Source organism: Budorcas taxicolor, chromosome 4, assembly GCF_023091745.1.
Source record: "Budorcas taxicolor isolate Tak-1 chromosome 4, Takin1.1, whole genome shotgun sequence".
Lineage (NCBI taxonomy): Eukaryota > Metazoa > Chordata > Mammalia > Artiodactyla > Bovidae > Budorcas > Budorcas taxicolor.
In genome coordinates this window covers 58,795,348-58,816,110 of record NC_068913.1, presented here as the reverse complement: position 1 = coordinate 58,816,110, position 20,763 = coordinate 58,795,348, and the positions used below count along the sequence as shown (strand labels likewise).

General features: G+C 37.5%; 1 protein-coding gene across 1 annotated transcript in view; it reads right to left on the bottom strand.

Moving 5' to 3' along the window:
* IMMP2L (inner mitochondrial membrane peptidase subunit 2) overlaps nt 1-20,763 on the bottom strand; it is a 954,974-nt gene that overhangs the window by 863,659 nt on the left and 70,552 nt on the right. Inside the window, exon 4 of the mRNA XM_052638691.1 lies at nt 5,308-5,411. Coding sequence (XP_052494651.1) covers nt 5,308-5,411 — 104 coding nt within the window. The remainder of the gene's footprint in view (nt 1-5,307; nt 5,412-20,763) is intronic.

Genomic DNA, 20,763 nt, shown 5'->3' with positions numbered 1-20,763 from the left:
CACCTGCCAATGCAGGTGATACAAGAGACTCAGGTTCAAACTCTGAGTTGGGAAGATCCCCTGGAGAAGGAAATGACAACCCATTCCAATATTCTTGCTTGGAAAATTCCATGGACAGAGGAGCCTGGTGGGCTGCAGTCCACGGGGTTGCAAAGACTTGGACATGACTAAGCACACAAGCACTTGGTATACAAAATACTATCATTTTAACAAGCAGCAGTAGCCACATTACATAACAAGCACACAGTAGCAGAAGTAAGGAAGGCAGAGTACCAAAGAACTGATGTCTTTACTGTGGTGCTGGAGAAGACTGCTGAGAGTCCCTTGGGCTGCAAGGAGATCCAACCAGTCAATCTTAAGGGAAATCAACCCTGAATATTTATTGGAAGGACTGATGCTGAAACTGAAACTCCAGTATTTTGGTCATCTAATGCTGACTCATTGGAAAAGTTCCTGATGCTGGGAAAGACTGAGGACAGAAGAAGAGGGTGTCAGAGGATGAGACGGATGGCATCACCAATGCAATAGACATGAACTTGGGTAAACTTTGGGAGATGGTGAGGGAGAGAGAGGCCTGGTGTGTCGCAGTCCATGGGGTCGCAGAGTGGGACACTCCTGGGCGACTGAATAACAACAAAAGCCACATGCAACTGCTCAACAGCCACATATGCATACTATATCAAGCAATACAGGTTTAATTGGGCCTGTATTCAAATACAGGTTCAAATGGACCGGTATGCAAATTCTGGCTCTGCCATTTACTTGCTAAATCTTAGTTTTATCACTTTAACTATGTCTGCAAGATTTAGTGTATACAGAAGTAGAAATATAATGTTTGCATATGAAACATATAATGTTATAAACCAGAGTTACCTAAATAAAAAGTACATTAAAAAATAAATAAATAATGTCCACTACCCACAAAAATAATAATAACTATTTCCTGTTACTGTTATGATGGCAACCCAAAGCACTTAGTGTAATGCCTGACATACAGGAGTGTTCATTAAAGGAGAATTTGCTCACCCTCGCCTTCTACTGTAGAAGTGAATGCTGTCTCAGTGTAGTATAATCTGTCACCTAGCCTTAGTTCCTTCCCTTCTAACCCTACTACAAACTGTAGCTCTCCCCAGCTGCACAGGCCTCCTTCCTTGCTTCCTAGCATCTAAAGAATTATCTGTGTGGACTTATAGAGGCTATGGGATTTCTTAGTCAGGACACAAATATGTGGTTCCAAGAACCTGAAAAGCTCTGTGCCTGACAATTTCCATCTCCTCTGACCCTGTCTTATCCACCTTCCCAACTGTTACCACTGCTGCAGCCTCCCCAGCAACTGCCATCAACAGCACCACCTCCTCACTGGAGACAAGACTGACCCTCAAACATTCAAAGGGATCATTCTCCAAATTATCTGGCCAGGACCCTTCAAAACTGTCAAGTTTAAAAAAGATGAAGTGTGACCAAGGATATGTCGCAGATTAGAAGAGACTAGAGAGATAAGAAAAATAAAAACAAAATATAGGATCCTGGATAGGAGTTTGGTCTAGAAAGAGGACATTAGTGGGAACACTAGCGAAATTTAAATAAGGTCTGTAGATTAGTTAACAGTATTGTATCAGTGTCAATTTCCCAGTCTCCATAATTATGCGATGGTTGTGTATGATGTTAATATTTGGAGGGCATAAGAACAAGGTTTGAGAAGCTAATGTATAACTTGGTGATGACAGTTAATAAACTGTGTTATATAACTGAAATTCACCAACAGTAGAACTTAAATGTTCTCTCACTCTCTCTCTAGCTTATGCCCAACCCCCTCCCTGTCCCCCACACACAAAATGTAAATAGGTGATGATGAGTTAATTAACTTGATGAGGGAAATTCTTTCACAATGCGTACATCTATCAGTTCATCCCAGTTTACACTTTAAATATCTTACAATTTTGTCAATTTTATATTAACAAAATTTAAAAAAATAAATAAGGGGATATGTGGGGACTCCCTGTACTATTTTTACAACCTTTAAGTCAATAATATCTCAAAATGAAAAGTTGAAACACTCTTAAGCATGATTATTTGAAACTTTATTATGAAGGAAACTCTGTCCCAATGGTTCTGTTAATTGATATATCATTATAAAATAGTGCTACTTATGTTAAGTCTATGGCAGTAAGGCCATCACACAAGTTAATGAAAAGTCAATTCCGAGGTATAGAAAATCCACCTTAATCACCACTATTAGTCTGCAAATCCACCAAGAGAGTATGATGTCTCCTGTATACACTCAGTAACACTGAGGACTCAATGACAGCAAATAATGTTTTGTGTGATGTTATTAAACAAAGACACCTTTCGATTTAACATTACTGAATAACGTGCTTAAACAGTTGCTGCACTGCTACAGTCTTTTATGGAAAGAAAGTGACAGGAAAAGAGAAGGAAGAGATGCAAAGAAGCATATTCCAATATGTACCCTTCCCCCACCCAGACCTTCCTTGCATTAGGGAATAGAGTTGGTCAATAAACTGAATGAAATAGATGGGACAGTCTGCTCTGCTACATACCGTCTTACTGTAACATGAATTAGTTCATAGGCAGCTGGTGAGAAAGAATGGAGAAAGAAGTCAGTATAAAGCAGAAGCTTCACTGGTCCACATCTGATTTTCTCCCAGAATCATCAATGTCTCATTAATATCAGTTGAAGGCTGAGTACACTAAAGGCAGCAAGCTAAGAAGGAATCAGTATTATACATTCAACTTTTTTCCTAGAAAGCTTACTGCAAGTTTAACCCAGATCTTAAAAAAAAAAAAAAAACTTACAACAAATAAAACAACACGAAACAATGAGCTGAACATCCACCTCTGGGATCAGTACATTTTGTACATAGCTCGCAATCTTTCTCTTCTTGCAAATTCTGGTAATAATAACCCTGGCCCTTGAAAACATAGATAGCCTCAAACCTTCCTTATATCTTCTTCCATCAAGCTATCTTCACCTTTATTGTTTCAAGTAAATCCAACATTTACTGCAGTGTTTATTTATTAGAAACTTCAGATGTCTTTTAAATAATGCTATTGGAATTATTGTGATTTTCATTGGTGTTCTGGTTATGAAGATGCATAAACCCTAGTAATTTAAGAATGAATTTGCCAACCACAGAGTTTTCCAGAAAGGCATATATAATATTGTAGTAGAAATGCTGCATTTCCACATACTCTAAATACATAAAATGCTGTCCAGGAATGATTTAAAATATAAGCTGTCACACTACTTTGTTACCAAAGATTACTTATGTATCAATAAAATGCATAATTAACATCAATTTGTTATCTTTGTATTTTATATTTAGCCATAAATTCAAATTTTAGTCATGTGTTTCTATATTAGTCACACATTTCTTATATTGACAGGATATTCTAATGTACGAACATGTGTCCAGAAAGCATTTTTGCTCATGAAACTAAAAAGATACTTTAAACAGTGTCTTTTATTAGTATTGCATCATACTAAACAAATATAAGCCTGGTTGTTCACCAAAAGAAAGCAACAGTTACTGCTTGATGATTATTTGTTGTTAAATAATATGATACCAATCACTAAGCATTTTTACATGTAAATAGCTCCTACTAACAACAAGCATTATGAAAGAAAATTTGTGTTATTTGTACCTAACAGAGATCACATAGTTAACTCATTTAAAATACAGTTCAATTGAGGTAGCTATCATTTAGTATATCAACCTCAATTTGAATATACTGTTTTTGAAATTAATTTATATAATAAGTATCAATCACTTTAATATTTACATAAAAGGATAACATTTTCTTTTTTTTATATATAGTCTAGGATATGCTAGGGTACCGTTTTGGATCTATGCAGACTTGGATTTTAAGGAGCCTTTTTTTCTCCCCAATTACCTATTCAAATTCATTTGGTTAAAGACAGTCAGCATGTTTCTCACAGAGAAAATACACCGCACAATAGTCTGCTTATAAGGTGACCTCTTTCACTTGGGTGGGTATCCTCTCCATCACGGACTAAGTGAGGATGTAACCTTGTCAAACCAAAAGCGGAAGAATAATGAGCACACGACAGGCTAACCCAGCATGGGAAGGTTGTTAAGGAGGTTGCAGAAACAGTTCCCTGAATGACAAAGTAAAAGGATACTCTGAAGAGTAGGTTAATATTAAAGAAAGCACTCAAGAATATGAGAAGCATTAATCCTCATCCTTGGATGTCTGCCATACAAAACTCCACTCAAATTTATTTCATTAGTTACTGACCAGTTTTAGTTAATATGTTTTCAAATAAATCTTAGTAGAACAGGCTTGACTGAGACACATTTAGAAAATATGTTTCCACAAAGCAGTAACCAAAGATAAGTAAAACCAAGTAGATAACGTTTTACTTTTACCAATTATAAATTATCACCCAACAATAAACAATTATTCTAATTCAAGAATCATACTTATAAGTTCGAAGTCTTCACCAAACAGTAGGATTTTACTATCATTAAAACAAATAACAGTAACTACTACATTAATTGCTTCCCCAGTGCACTAACTGACATAACAGGGAATCATGTTAAAACACAAATAGCTGAAAAGAGTAGAAATTAGGCAAGTTCTGTTGCAGTCTTCTCAGCGTAAATTTACTTTTAAAATAAACAAACCTCAAGTCTTAATCATTCAAACATAGGAATATCATTGTGTCAGTCATGTACATTTTGACATTCCTTCTCTACACTAAGATTAGAATGAAATTCTTGTTCCTGACCAGTCGTAATACTTTAACAGAGAAAGAGTGCCACCTTTTGGTCCCAAACAAAAGCCTCCAGTCTACCATCTTCCAAACTTCCTTTTTTCAGTTAAATCACTGATACATATATATAAATGCCACTGAATTTCAAGTCACACTTACAATGGTCTAGAAATATTTTGTAGCTACACAGCTAATAAAGTATGAGAGTAACCTAAAAGTTGCTTCCAAAATACAATATTTCAAAACAACTCAAATACCAGATACACGTACTCTAGATCATCAATATAATAATTTCTAATCAATATTTCATCAAACACGTTTGGCCAAACCAAGTATGTCAATCAAGTGATAAATTTTAAGTATCATAGAGAAAAATATTCTTTCATAGTCTTGTTACATTTCAAAATAGATTTTCAAAAATGTATTACATTTTAAAAGACCTATTAATTTAGTAATTGACAATATGGTATAAACAGGGAATTACTAGCTAAATCAGATAATTATAAATCATCTTAGATAGGAATATAGTATGTTTCTGATTTACTTACACTAATGACACAATGTCACCACGTTGTACTTCAAAATTCCTCACTTTCCAATGGTTCAAAAGCACCACATCAGATGACTGGCTCCCCCCAGGATTCAAAGAAGGCTAAAAAATAAGAAGAAAGAGACACATCTGTCATTTGTAATTTTCAATCTTCATGGTTCCTTGCACTTCATAGCTGTAGTGCAGTGCAATAAAACATTTCTAATATAGTAGCTTTCAATAAATTGCTGTTCTAAAATAACTGCAAATAATGAGTTTTCAAAAAGGCTCATCGGGATTCTTCACAGGTAACCAGAAAAAAAAAAAAATTACCAATACTCATTTCAAAGGAAACTGTGCTAGATAGTCAATTCTTTACTAAACTCCCTTAAAGAGGCATGGAAAATTTTAAGAAGAAATAAAAGAAAAAAGTGAATCAAGCCTCCGCATAGAATATTCAGATAGGACCTAATTCCATAGTAGGTACATCTGATTGCTCCATTTGGAGAGAAGAAGAAATAATCTCAAATCAGCCAGGAAAATACCACAGGAAACAGTAAAGAGACCAGAAGTAGCAAGTGATGAAATAATCTTGGAAAATATGGGAATTTCCCACTTTGATCTCTTTTTTCTACAGAGAGCTTGCAGGAAGGGTCCTGGCTTCAGTCTAAGCCTAGTAAGCAGCCTTTACCCTAGGATTTAGATAAGTCTAGATATGCCTAAGGACCAATGGGGCAGACACGGAGAAAGATTTTCTGTAAGAGTTCATCTGATGGTCAGGAATCATCTAGGCATAAGAAACTGATTAAGGAACCATACAGCCAACACATCTATCACCTGGACAGGACTGCTGAAAAAGTCAGTGGATATCAAGTCTGAAACTTGATGGTAGAATAAGAAAAAGGAGGAGAGCTTTTTCACCACTGACTCTCCAGGGTCTCTGGGAATGTCATTGGTCTAAAAGAGCAATTGCTGTGGTGGTGGGGAAGGTACTAGACCACAACGGAGGCTCCCCCCACTCACAGATGGTGGGCTGGCAGCAAGAACAGACAGAGCTACGGAAGCCAGGGCAGCAGCGAGGAAAACAGAACATGCCCAGCAACAGGCTGTCCCTGGAGCAGTAGTGCCACGGTGATGTTTCAATCACTCAGCCGTGTCTGACTCTTGGGACCCATGGACTGTAACCTGCCAGTCTCTGTCTACGGGATTTCCCAGGCAAGAACATTGGAATGGGTTGCCATTTCCTTCTCCAGGGGATCTTCTCGACACAGGCATCAAACTCTTGCATTGCAGGAGGATTCTTTGCAGACTGACCCACCAGACAAGCCCTAGCAGTGACATACTCTTTTTAAAGATTCCTGGAATTACTTGTAGGTTTTCTAAAAAGCAGGTGTGAACAAAGGCGTAGAAATGTGTGGGGGCTATTATTACTACTTTATTTTTGACTCCCCAGATTTTTTGTGACCAAAAACTTATTGGTTATCCTTGGGGATCTCAAACACTCTTATAGCTTCTGCAACTCCTTTATGTGATAATGCCTAAACATCTCTAACTTTAGTTTTGAATTCCCTGCTAATCCTCACTTGACTATCTGACATAAAATTCAATACTATTAAATGGAATTGTCATTCCCTAGCATAAAAGTTTTCTCCCTTTCTTACATCCTACTCACTATTTCCCCAGACAACCAACTTTAAATCTTACTTACCTTTTTTCTTCATGTCCAACCAGTCACCAAGCCAAAGGGATTTTTTTTTTTCATAATGTCTTTCACTTAAGACCCATTTTGTCTATTCTCTCTTCTGTCATCATCTTTCAAGCACCAATCAACATATAACCCTTCACTGTTGTTTAGTCACCAAGTCATGTCCAACTCTTTTGTAACCCCATGGACTGTAGTCCACCAGACTCCTCCGTCCGTGGGATTTTCCAGGCAAGAATACTGGAGTGGGTAGCTATGCACCTATACTAATCAGTTGCTCACCTCCAACTCAAAAGTGAATGATTCTATTTCTTTCCAGTTATAAGATTTTGAGAAAGTTACTTAACTTTGTTATACTTCAATTTCCTTACTAGTAAAATGGCGATATTTAGTAACTTTTCTATAATTAGTAATTAAATAATAATAATATCCAATACTCACCAAGTGCTTACCATGTGCCAGATGTTGTTCTAAGGGCTTAACAAATATTTACTTACTTGGTGAGATCATGCATTTAAAGTGCTTAGAATGGCTCTTGACCCCTAGTTAAGCCCTCAATAACTTTTATTAGTGATGTAACTAAATCACAATTTTAATTAGAGATAGTTTTGTACCCTTACCCCAGGTTCTTCATCCAGCTTTATCCCTAATAAGAAACAGAGCTGCAGTGGCAGGACAAATCCAAGGGGCATTGTTGGGCCATGGTGCTAGGGAATGGAGCTTCTGGAGTCACTCACTCAGGTTAGGCTAAAAGCCAGGCGTCCATATGTGGTTTATTCTCTCTCATCCATATTTCTCATTCATATTTTCTCTTTCATCCTCTCCTTCTCTATCCTTCAGTTCATTATCTTGCAAGCCCTTTCCCCTTATTTCTTTGTATTTTTCCTCCTTACATAACTGATGTGGTAAAGGTGGCCTAGGGGGAAAGAAACTACAGTGAAAAGAAAAATCTACTTCCCACTGCACTTTCACTGGGTCCATTTCTTTTCCTTGCCATCAGAGAAGTGAAGAACAAAAGTGATTTAATTATTTCCAACTGTTCTTCCTTAGTCTCTTTTGTTGTTTTTCAAAACTTTGTGATTACAACTCATAATAAAGACATTTTATACTGTACCCAAAGTATAAATGCACATATCTGAACAAAACATCACAAAAGAATAATCACCTTTACCACACATACCCTGATATCGTAATTTCTATTCTCTCCTAATCCATGTTTTTAAAATCCTGTCTATAATCAATCATATTAATTTCCCATTCACTATTATTGATTTTGGTGGTGGTGGTTTAGTCACTAAGTCATTATTGATTTTGCAACCTAATAATCAATTATAACCCACAGTGCTAACATCATAGATTTAGATGATTCTTCTTTAACCATTATCTTATGAAGGTTGCTTTTGTCTAGAAGCTTACCTTCAGGTCTTTCATCTCTGTTTTATTTTCTTAGAAAATCACATGAATATTCTAGGTGCAAATACCACCCATAGACCTATGACTCTTAAATGTGCAATCCCAAACGACTTGCTCCTCTTCTATATACAATCCATACCACTTCATACTACAACCCTCAGAATGCAGTAATGCCATATTTATTTACCTGCCTCACAACCAAGCAAGATGTACTTTTTACTCATTATTATGTCCCTTAGTTAAATTTATACTCTACCCTCAACTGCATTTCTGAGATTCTAGAACATGATTCTAACTGGTTGTTCAGCATCAAATCTCATCAAGCCATTCCCCTTACCTAAAATCCTTTATAATAAGCTTCCCTGACTACCAGCAAGACTGTCTCCAACATAAAAATCAACACACACATGACATATAGGACCCTACCAATCCCTACTTATATTGTTCCTACAAGTGACACTCAATCACAAGCAGTACTCCATGCACAAGTTACTTCCTCACACTCCAAGACATCATATTGTTCTTGTTCAGTTGTTAAGTCACATCCAACTCTTTGCAACCCCATGGACTGCAGCACACCAGGCTTTCCTGTCCTTCACTATCTCCCAGAGTTTGCTCAAACTCATGTTCATAGAGTCAGTGATGCCATCCAACCATCTTATCCTCTGTCACCACCTTCTCTTCCTGCCTTCAATCTTTCCCAGATCAAGGTCTTCTACAGTGAGTCAGCTCTTGGCATCAGGTGGCCAAAGTATTGAAGCTTCAGCTTCAGCATGAGTCCTTTCAATGAACATTCAGGATTGATTTTCCTTCAGATTGACTGGTTTGATCTCCTTGCTGCCCAAGGGACTCTCAAGAGTCTTCTCTAGCACACTTCAGTTCAGTCGCTCAGTTGTGTCCGACTCTTTTCGACCCCATGAATCACAGCATGCCAGGCCTCCCTGTCCATCACCAACTCCCAGAGTTTACTCAAACTCAAGTCCATCGAGTCAGTGATACCATCCAGCCATCTCATCCTCTGTCGTTCCCTTCTCCTCCTCCCCCCAATCCCTCCCAGCATCAGAGTCTTTCCCAATGAGTCATCTCTTCGAATGAGGTGGCCAAACTATTGGAGTTTCACTTCAGCATCAGTCCTTCCAATGAATACCAAGGACTGATCTCCTTTAGAATGGACTGGTTGGATCTCCTTGCAGTCCAAGGGACTCTCAAGAGTCTTCTCCAACACCACGGTTCAAAAGTATCAATTCTTAAGTGCTCTGCTTTCTTCACAGTCCAACTCTCACATCCATACATGACCAAAGGAAAAACCAGAGCCTTGACTAGATGGACCTTTGCTGGCAAAGTAATATCTCTGCCTTTCAATATGCTATCTAGGTTGGTCATAACTTTCCTTCCAAGGAGTAAGCGTCTTTTAATTTCATGGCTGCAATCACCATCTGCAGTGATATGGCAAGCATCAAATCTTCAATGCTCAACCTTCTTTGTGGTCCAACTCTCACATCCATACTTGACTCATGGAAAAACCACAGCTTTGACTATATGGACCTTCGTCAGCAAAGTGATATCACTACTTTTTAATATGCTATCTAGGTTTGTCATAGCTTTCCTTTCAAGGAGCAAGTGTCTTAATTTCATGGCTGCAGTCAGCATCTGCAATGATTTTGGAGCCCAAGAAAATAAAATTCACCACTGTTTCTACTTTCTCCCCATCTATTTGCCATGAAATGATGGGAGCAGATGCCATGATCTTAGTTTTTTGAATGTTGCATTGTAGACCAGCTTTTTTTCTCTCCTCTTTCACCTTCATCAAGAGGTTCTTTAGTTCCTCTTCACTTTCTACCATTAGAGTGGTATCATCTGCATATCTGAGGCTGTTGATATTTCTCCTGACAATCTTGATTCCAGCTTGTGATTCACCCAGGCTGGCATTTTGCATCATGTACTCTGAATATAAGTTAAATAAGCAGGGTGACAATATACAGCCCTGATGTACTACTTCTTTCTCAATTGTGAACCAGTCCCCTGTTCCATGTAAGGTTCTAACTGTTGCCTCTTGACCTGCATACAGGTTTCTCAGGAGACAGGTAAGGTGGTCTGGTATTTCCATCTTTTTATGAATTTCCCAGTCTGTTGTGATCCACAGAGTCAAAGGCTTTCAATAAAGCAATGAAGCAGAAGTAGATTTTTTTTTTTAATTCCTTTCCTTTTTCTATGATCCAATGATGTTGAAAATTTGGTCTCTGGTTTCTCTGCCATTTCTAAATCCAGTTTGTACATCTGGAAGTTCTTGGTCCATGTACTGTTGAAGCCTAGCTTGAAGGATTTTGAGCATTACCTTGATAGCATGTAAATGAGTACAATTGTACGGTAGTTTGAATGTTCTTTGGCATTGTCTTTCTTTGGAATTGGAATGAAAACTTGAGTTTTTCCAGTCCTGTGGCCACTGCTGAGTTATCCAAATTTGCTGACATACTGAGTGCAGTGCTGTAATAGTATCATCTTTTAGGATTTGAAATAATTCATAGAATTCCATCACCTCCACTAGCTTTGTTCATAGTAATGCTTTGACTTTGCATTCTGGCTCTGGTTGAGTGTTACAGTGACTACACCATCATGGTTATCCAGGTCTTTAAGACCTTTTTCATATACTTCTTCTGTGTATTCTTGCTACCTCTTCTTAGTATCTTCTGCTTGTTAGATTTCTTGCAATTTCTGTCCTTTATTGTGCCCATCTTTGTTCCCTTGGTATCTCCAATTTTCTTGAAGAGATCTCCAGTCTTTCTCATTCTATTGTTTTCCTCAATTTCTCTGCACTGTTCACTTTAGGTTTTCTTAGATCTCCTTGCTATTCTCTGGAACTCTGCATTCAGTTGAGTGTATCTTTGTCTCCTTTGTCTTCAGCTTCTCTTCTTTTCTCAGCTATTTTTAAGGCCTCCTCAGACAACCACTTTGCCTTCTTGCATTTCTTTTTCTTTGGGGTGGTTTTGGTCACTGCCTCCTTTACAGTGTTATGAACCTCCATCCATAGTTCTCTGTCCATAGTTCCCAAGACATAATATAAGCAAAATTTTTGGCTGAAATGTTTCCCTCTTTCCCCTTCCCACCATTTAACTCACACTTCAAAAAAAAACACTTGAATTCCATGAGGCAATCTCCCAGGAATTCTTTCACATCACTCCTCACCTCTCCTCCTCATTCCCATCTTCAGTCTCCATTAGATAAACAAATGTCCCCAAGTTCCTCATCAAAACCTGTGACTGTTACTATCATAGAGGTTTTTTAAACATTAATTTATTTAGCTGCATCAGGTCTTATTTATGTCATGTGGGATCCTTTTAGTTGAAGCATGCAAAATATTTAGCTGTGGCTTGGGAACTCTTGGTTCCCAAGAGTTATATGGATCTAGTTCCCCCAGTAGATGGGATCTAGCTCCCCAGCCAGGGATCAAACCTGAGACCCTACATTGGGAGCTCAGAGTCTTTGCCACTGGACCACTAAAGATGCCCAATTATAGCAGTTTTAAGCATTTTTATAATTATCTGATTGTCTCTCTTTCCAAGAGTATAAAAGCATTTTAAGAAGAGATTACTTCTCAAGTCTGGGTTTTTGACACCTAGGCAAGTAAGGATATTAATACATTTAATGGAAAGAATTTTTTTTAAATAAACTAATGAAATTTCCAAAGACTTTCCAAATTAATATACCCAATAAAGAGCCCTTTTTCCATCTTAGACCCAGAAGCTGAAGTTTCCCTGAGGAAATTAGCAAATTACATGCTGGTGCTCCACGGTTAGGGACAGAATAATCTCTAGAGACTCAAATTTTGACACCTCCATTCATCTTTCCCCTACAGAATCAATCATCCACCAACTTTTCTAATGTTAATTGTTAGAACCTAAAGGTAATGCCTTGTAAACTACAGATTCATGCAGAGGAAAGGAAAATCCCCAAAGCAAGCATGTCAAATTCCAAGCAGTAAAATATTAGAATCATCAGTCAACACCTGGAAGACCTTGTTTGATTTTGTAAAAGAAACAATAGTTTCTTTTATCTTTGCTCTTCTGCACAAGGCTAAATTAATCATCTCCCAATCTGTGCTCCCTTAACAATTCAGGTAAACTTCAGGGATAGCCCTTAAAATATTATAGGTATCTGCCTATACAGATGAATCTTTCATTCACTTAACTGTAAGTTTCTCAATTACAGGAACCATATTTCATTCATTTTTGTATATGCCCAACCCCAGAACAGTGGCTGGAAAATAGTAAGTCTATACTTTTAAGTTTAAAAGATTAAAATAATTTGAAATCATATTTAACTAAGATGTTTCCTACCGAATGTACATTATGTTAACAGTGTATACATCTCTTTCAAAGAAAACACACTCTGGATGAGTAAGCATAGTAAGAAACCTTTTGTGTTGGGCCAAGTAGGTAATTTAAGCCTCAGGAATAAAATTGGACAGTATCTATAATGAAATAATGCTAATCAGAGCATCACAAATTTTTTTCTTTACAGTTCATTTATAAATATAAACAATACTTATGAATATAAATAACATTATTCATAAAGAAAAACTTTCTTTAATCAGGAAACTGTTCCTACATCACTATAAAAACCCACAGTTGTTTGTACTTCAATTAAATTTCTTTATAAAAAGAAAAAATTTTACTTCTTTAGTTTTCTAAAAAACTTTTCAGAAGAAAAATAATGCTCTAACTTCAAAATGAAAATATTATATAAGAAATGAAAGAAACTTCATTTGGATGCTGCAATTTTAGAAAAATTAGTAAAACCATGTTATTTCTTAGAAATTTTACATCTTGTTTTTACCCACTGTGGGAATGGCAGTTTGCTTCAGACAGAACAAGCAGTCCTTTCAAACCAAAGAAGTTATATGTATGAAATCTAAATTAAAAGTCATAATACTTTAAATCCTAGATTCCCAGAGACTACATCAAAATTACAACCAACAGAAAATAACGCAGTTTTCTGAAGTAAGAAATAGCAGAGAATATTTAATTTAGGAGGTTTTTTAATTTATTTATAGTTGATTTACAATGTTGTGTTAGTTTCTAGTATACAACAAAATGATCCAGTTGTATATTTTTTAAATATTATTTTCCATATATATATAACAGAATATATTCATTCTGGTTTTTTATATTAATAGAATACTGTGCTATATAATAGGACCTTGTTATTTATCTATTTTATATATAGTAGTATATATCTGCTAATTCCAAACTCCTAATTTATCCCTTCCTGCGCTCCTCTTTGGTAATCATAAGTTTGTTTTCTACATCTGTGGACCTCTTTCTGTTTTGTACATAAGTTCATTTGTATCATATTTTAGAGTCCACATATAAGTGACATCATATTCTCCTTCTGACTTACTTCATTTAATATGATAATCTCTAGGTCCATCCATGTTGCTCTAAATGTTATTATTTCATTCTTTTTCCATTCATCTTTTGATGGTCACTTAAGTTACTTCCATGTCTTGGCTATTGTAAATAGTGCTACTGTAAACACTGGGGTGCAAGTATCTTTTCAAATTAGAGTTTTCTCCAAATAGCTTCCCAGGAGTGGGGGTGCTAGATCATATAGTAACTGTATTTTTCATTTTTTAAGGAACCTCCATAATTGTTTCCATAGGGCCAGCACCCATTTATATTCCTACCAGCAGTGCAGGACCACTACATTTCGCCATACTCTTTCCTATGCAGGAGTTTCTACCTGTATCTCAAAATGTGTGATCGTATCAGATCTTCCTACCAGCAGTGGAGATTTCCAGTAGTAAGAGGGAAAACATCACTAGTCATTGGGATTCCTGACAAAAAAAAACCCAAAAGCAGCCATGCCTTTCTTTTCTTAAATGAAGAAGAGAATTTTCTTTTCTTGCATTCTCACACAATCAATTCCTAAGCTTTTGTTGTGGAGCACTAGGATTAAAAAACAAAAAACTTAGATAAGTCTTTTGGACATGTACACACTGCTATATTTAAAACAACTTAGATCAGTCTTTTGGACACGCAGACACTACTATATTTAAAACAGATAAGCAACGAGGACCTACTATACAGCACAGGGAATGCTGCTCCATATTCTGTAATAACCTAAATGGGAAAAGAATTTGAAAAAGAACAGATACATGTATATCTATAACTGGAAAAAAAAGAAAAAAGCAAACAACTTAGACAAATCTTGTGGATAGCCCTTCCTCTAAAGAGAGAAAACTATGTTCAAATCTGGTCTCCACTTCCTTACTAGCCAGACTGTATGTATGTGTGTGTCTGTGTGTGTGTGTGTCTGTGTGTGTGTGTGTGCGTGTCACTTGGTCATGTTCAGTTCTTTGGACGGTAGCTCACCAGGCTTTTTCCATGGAATTTTCCAGGCTAAAATACTGGAGTGTGATGCCATTTCCTCCTCCAGGGGATCTTCCCAACCCAGGGATCAAATCCACATCTCCTTCATCCCTTGCACTGGCAGGTGGATTCTTTACCCACCTGAGAAACCCACTAGCCAGATTATCTGACACAGATTACTTAACCTTTTTCAAACCTCATTTCCACATCAATGGTTGCAGTGCCACCCAGCTCATAGGGTTGTTATGAGAGTTAAAAGAGAGATATAGGAAATTTCTTAACAGTTCATTTCTTACCAGTCAACAAGTACAATGATAATGATAACTATAGCAACAATAGGACAAAGGGAAACAAAATCAAGTACAATATCCTTTCCATAAGATTCAAGACAAGATCAAGCCTTTGCTTATTGCCTAGAACGTTTTTCCTTTTAAATACTGGCATATCTCTTCTTATTGCTCTTCACTTTATTATGCTTCACAGATACTGTGTTTTCACAAATTGAAGGTTTGTGTCAGTCCTGGATCAAGAATCAACCAGTGCTATTTTTCCAACAATATATGCTCACTTCATGTCTCTGTGTCACATTTTGGTAATCCTGGCAACATTTCGAACTTTTTCATTTTTATGATACTTACTATGGTGATCTGTGATAAGTAATCTTTCATGTTATTATAGTTGTTTGGAGGCACCACAAACTGCACCCATGTAAGACAGCAAATTTAATTGATAAATGTCGTTTGTGATTTGACGGCTCTACCAACTAGCCACTGCCCTGTTCTGCCCTCCCTATTCCCTGAGACACAACAATATTGAAATCAGGCCCATGAATAACCTTACAATCACCTCTGTGTCCAAGTGAAAGAAAGAATTGCACACAAAAGCTAGAAATGATTAGGCTTCATGAGAAAAGCATGTGGAAAGCCAAGAAAAACTGAAAGCTAGGCCTCTTAAGCCAGTTACCCTAAGTCAGCCAATTGTGAATGCAAAGGAAATGTTATTGGCAGAAATTAAAGGTGCTACACTGGTGAACACACAAATATTAAGAAAGTGAAATACCCTTATTGCTGATATCGAGAAAGTTTTAAGTCTAGAAGATCAAACTAGTCAAGGCATTCCCTTTAGCCAAAGCCTAATTTCTTCAGTTTTATGAAGACTGAGAGAGGTGAAGAAACTGCAGGAGGGAAGTTTGAAGCTGGCAGAGTTGTTTCATGAGGTTAAAGGAAAGAAGCCATCTCCCTAACATCAGAGTACAAGGGGATGTATCAAGTGTTGATGTAGACACTGCAGCAATTTATCTAGACGATCTAGCTAAGATAATTCATGACGGTGGCTACGCTGAACAACATATTTTCAATGTAGATGAAATAGCCTTATACTAGAAGAAGATGCCATCCAGAACTCTCATAGCTAGAGAGAAGTCAATGTCTGGCTTCAAAACTTTTAAAGGACAGGCTGATCAGGGGCTAATGCACCTGGAGACTAAGTTGAAGCAGTGCTCACTTACCATTCTGAAAATCACAGGGCCTTTAAGAATTATGCTAAACCTACTCTGCCTGTGCTCTGTAAATGGATCAAAAAGGTCTGAATTACAGCACATCTGTTTACAACATGGTTTCCTGAATATTTTAAGGTCTGTGGAAACATATTACTCAGGAAAAAAATAAATAATTCCTTTCAAAACAGTACTGCTCATTGACAATGCACCTGGTTCTCAAAAAGCTCTGATGGCTATGTTCTTGTTTAGTCACTCAGTCGTGTCTAACTCTTTTGCAACCCCATTGACTGTAGCCCTCCAGGCTCCTCTGTCCATGGAATTTTCCAGGCAAGAATACTGGAGTGGGTTACCATATCCTTCCCAAAGGGATCTTCTGTAGCCCAGAGATCAAACCCGAGTCCCCTGCATTGGCAGGCATATTCTTTACTACTGAGCCACCAAGGAAGCCCTCTGATGGATGTATTATACAATAAGACGAATGTTTTCATGCCTGTTAACACAACATCCATTCTGCAGTCCATAGATCAAAGAGTAAATTCAACTTTCAAGTCTCATTATTCAAGAAATACATTTTCAGACCTAAGAATAAAGATCCTTGGTACTTTAAAAACACACACACACACATTTTGTAACTGTATAGCCTTAGCTGTCAGCCTTAGCCACCACAGTCAGTGATTTCTTGGATGGATCAGGGCAAAGTCAATTGAAAACCTACTCTATAGGGTGCACCATTCTAGATGCCATTAAAAAACATTTGCAACTCATGGGAAGAGGTCAAAATACCAACACTAACAGAAGTTTGGGAGAAGGTGATTCCAGCCCTCCTGGATGACTTTGAGGCATTTAAGACTTCAGGGGAATAAGTCATTACAGACGTGTTAGGAAAAGCAAAGGAACTAGAATTAGAAGTAGAGTCTAAAGATGTGACTGAATTGCTACAATCTCATGAAACACTAAAGGATGAGCAGTTTCTCCTTACTGAGCAAAGAAAGTGGTTTCTTGAGACGGAATCTACTTCTGGAGAAAATGATGAGAAGACTGCTGAAATGACAACTAGGACTCAGAATATTATACAACCTCTGTTAATAAAGCTTTGGCAGGTTTGAGAGGACTGACTGCAATTCTGCAGAAGTTCTACTGCTACCTAATAACAGCACAAGCTACAGAGATACTCTTCATGAAAGGAAGAGTCAACCGATGCAGCAAACTTCATTTTTGTCTCATTTTAAGGAATTTCTACAGCCATCCCAGCTTACAGCAACCACCACCCTGATAAGTCAGCAGTCAGCAACGAGACACAACCTGACACCAGCAGAAAGATTATGAATAGCTAAAGGCTTCCCTGGTGACTCAGAAGTTAAAACGTCTGCCTGCAATGCGGGAGACCTGGGCTTGATCCCTGGGTCGGGAAGATTCCCTGGAGGAGGAAATGGCAACCCACTCCAGTATTCTTGCCTGGAGAATTCCATGGACGGAGGAGCCTGGTAGGCTACAGTCCACGGGGTCGCAAAGAGTAGGACATGACTGAGCGACTTCACTTTCACTTTCAAAGGCTTAGAAGCTAAGTAATGAAGTATTTTTTAATTAAGTAATGCTCCAGTGATAAAGAATTTGCTTGCCAGTGAAAGACATGGGTTTGATCCTTCAGTCGAGAAGATGCTCTGGAGAAGAAAATGGCAACCCACTCCAGTATTCCTGTCTAGGAAATCCCACAGACAGAGGAGTCTAGCAGGCTACAGTCCATGGGGTCGCAAAGAGTCAGACACTTAGCAACTGAACAACAACAACAAATACTTTATTTTTAGATATAATGTTATTGCACTTAATAGACTACAATACAATGTAAACGTAACTGTTATACGCAACGGGAAACAAACAAAAAACGTGAGTTGCTTTACACTATTCACTTTATTGAGGTGGTCTGAAACCAAACTTTCAATATCTCTGAGGTATGCCGGAACTAACCTGGAAGTCTTCAGGCTGAAATTTTTACTACCACTGCACACCCCCCAGGCTTCCCTTGTGGCTCAGCTGACAAAGAATCCGCCTGCAATGCGGGAGACCTGAGTTTGATCCCTGAGTTGGGAAGATCCCCTGGAGAAGGAAATGGCAACCCACTCCAGTACTCTTGCCTGGAGAATTCTATGGACAGAGGAGCGGGACAGGCTGCAGTCCAAGAATCGCAAAGAGTCGGACATGTGCGACTTTCTTTCACACACCCCACTACTAAATTCTTTGTGCAGTGTTTCATTTCATCTAAGCAAATAAAGTAAGCCTACTTTTTTAGATTTCAATTGTTCTGCCTCAGGAATTAACCCAGAAAAAACGTCAATGTGCATAACTACTGAAGAAGAAAAATATCTTCTTCAGATACATTATGCTCATTATGTTTTTGTTTCATTTTTAAAACATATATACATATATAAATAAAGGTGAACATTAAAAAATCTAAGTTCTTAGCTCTGGTTGATGAAATATAATTTTCTTTTCCTTTTGGAAAAATTTTAAGTTACATGAACAAAAGGTTACATGCTTTGTTCTGACCTAAGTACTACATCATTTACTCTAAGAAAGACCATATAAGTCAGCAGATTTCAACAGATGTTAGTAAATTATGCTAAAGCTTGAAAGAGCAGGTATCAAACCTGCTTTAGAAACAAATATAACACAGAAGTTGAGCTTTAATGTTCTCTCTGATCAAAGATGATGTGGAAGGATTTTTATTCCTCCTACAAACAAATATTATTGTCAGGGTATCCTAAATTCTCAGCTTGTGCCTAAGTTCAAATCATATGACAGTTGGGGTAAAATTTATGTCTTGATTTAGGAAAATAAAACTCCCCTAGAGAATTAAACAGAGACATGATAGATTTCTCACCTTGTAAGATTTAGCCACAGCCATCCATCAGTACATGATATTATTACAGTTTCAATTTTTTTCTATAAATTTCTTATTCATTTTCTCTTTCACTTTTTAATTTTTTTAAAAAAAGTCCACAGCCACAATTCACTAACAATAATCTACCAACAAAGCCCAGTTTTAACCTCACTTCTTTAGGAGCTATACTGTCAATCTTTTCAGACCTCTATAAAGAGCACCACCCACTCTGCTTATACATACAATCTAAAATGTTTAAATAAAATTTTGTGATTTTCTGACTTCCCTAATAGTTCAGTTGGTAAAAAAATCTGCCTGCAATTCAAGAGATCCCAGTTCAGGGTTGGGAGATTTCCCTGGAGAAGGGAATGGCTACCCACTCCAGTATTCTGGCCTGGAGAATTCCATGGACTCTATAGTGATGGGACTGCAAAGAGTCGGACATGACTGAGCGATTTTCACTTGTGCTTTTCAATGACATAGTCCCCAGTTGCAGCCATGAAGAACCAACAGTGGCCCTCAAACTTCTTTTGAAGAACCATTATTTTAGAGAAATTATTGGGGTGGGCGGGTGGGGGTGGAGGACTATTAAAGTAAGAGAAGAAACTGATATAGTACTCTGCTGTAAACTTTTAACATTGTAGCACTAGCCAGGAAGCAATGAAGTACAGTTAAGATAAATGTATATTCTGATCATAAAATTATTATTATTATTAGATGCCATAATTTTGAAAGAACATGTATAAGATGGTCTAAAATGCCATCTTCCTTCTGTTACTATTCAGGTGTCTTACAGTTTGCATTATAAAGTGGAAGTGAGAAATAGATTTAAAGGACTAGATCTGATAGAGTGTCTGATGAACTATGGATGGAGGTTCATGACACTGTACAGGAGACAGGGATCAAAACAATCCCCAAGAAAAAGAAATGCAAAAAAGCAAAATGGCTATCTGAGAAGGCCTTACAAATAGCTGTGAAAAGAAGAGAAGTGAAAAGCAAAGGAGAAAAGGAAAGATATACCCATTTGAATGCATAGTTCCAAAGAATAGCAAGGAGAGATAAACATCTATTTCTGTTTTATTGACTATGCCAAAGCCTTTGACCGCGTGGATCACAATGAACTGTGGAAAAGTCTGAAAGAGATGGGAATACTAGACCACTTGACCTGCCTCTTGAGAAATCTGTATGTAGGTCAGGAAGCAATAGTTAGAACTGGACATGGAACAACAGACTGGTTCCAAATAAGAAAAGGAGTACATCAAGGCTGATTATTGTCACCCTGCTTATTTAACTTCTATGCAGAGTACATCATGAGAAATGCTGGGCTGGATGAAGCACAAGCTGGAGTCAAGATTGCTGGGAGAAATATCAATAACCTCAGATATGCAGACGATACCACTCTTATGGCAGAAAGTGAAGAAGAACTAAAGATGAAAGTGAAAGAGGAGAGTGAAAAAGTTGGCTTAAAGCTCAACATTCAGAAAACTAAGATCACAACATCTGGTCCTATCACTTCATGGCAAATAGATGGGGAAACTGGAAACAGTGGCTGACTTTATTTTGGGGGGCTCCAAAATCACTGCAGATGGTGACTGCAGCCATGACATTAAAAGAAG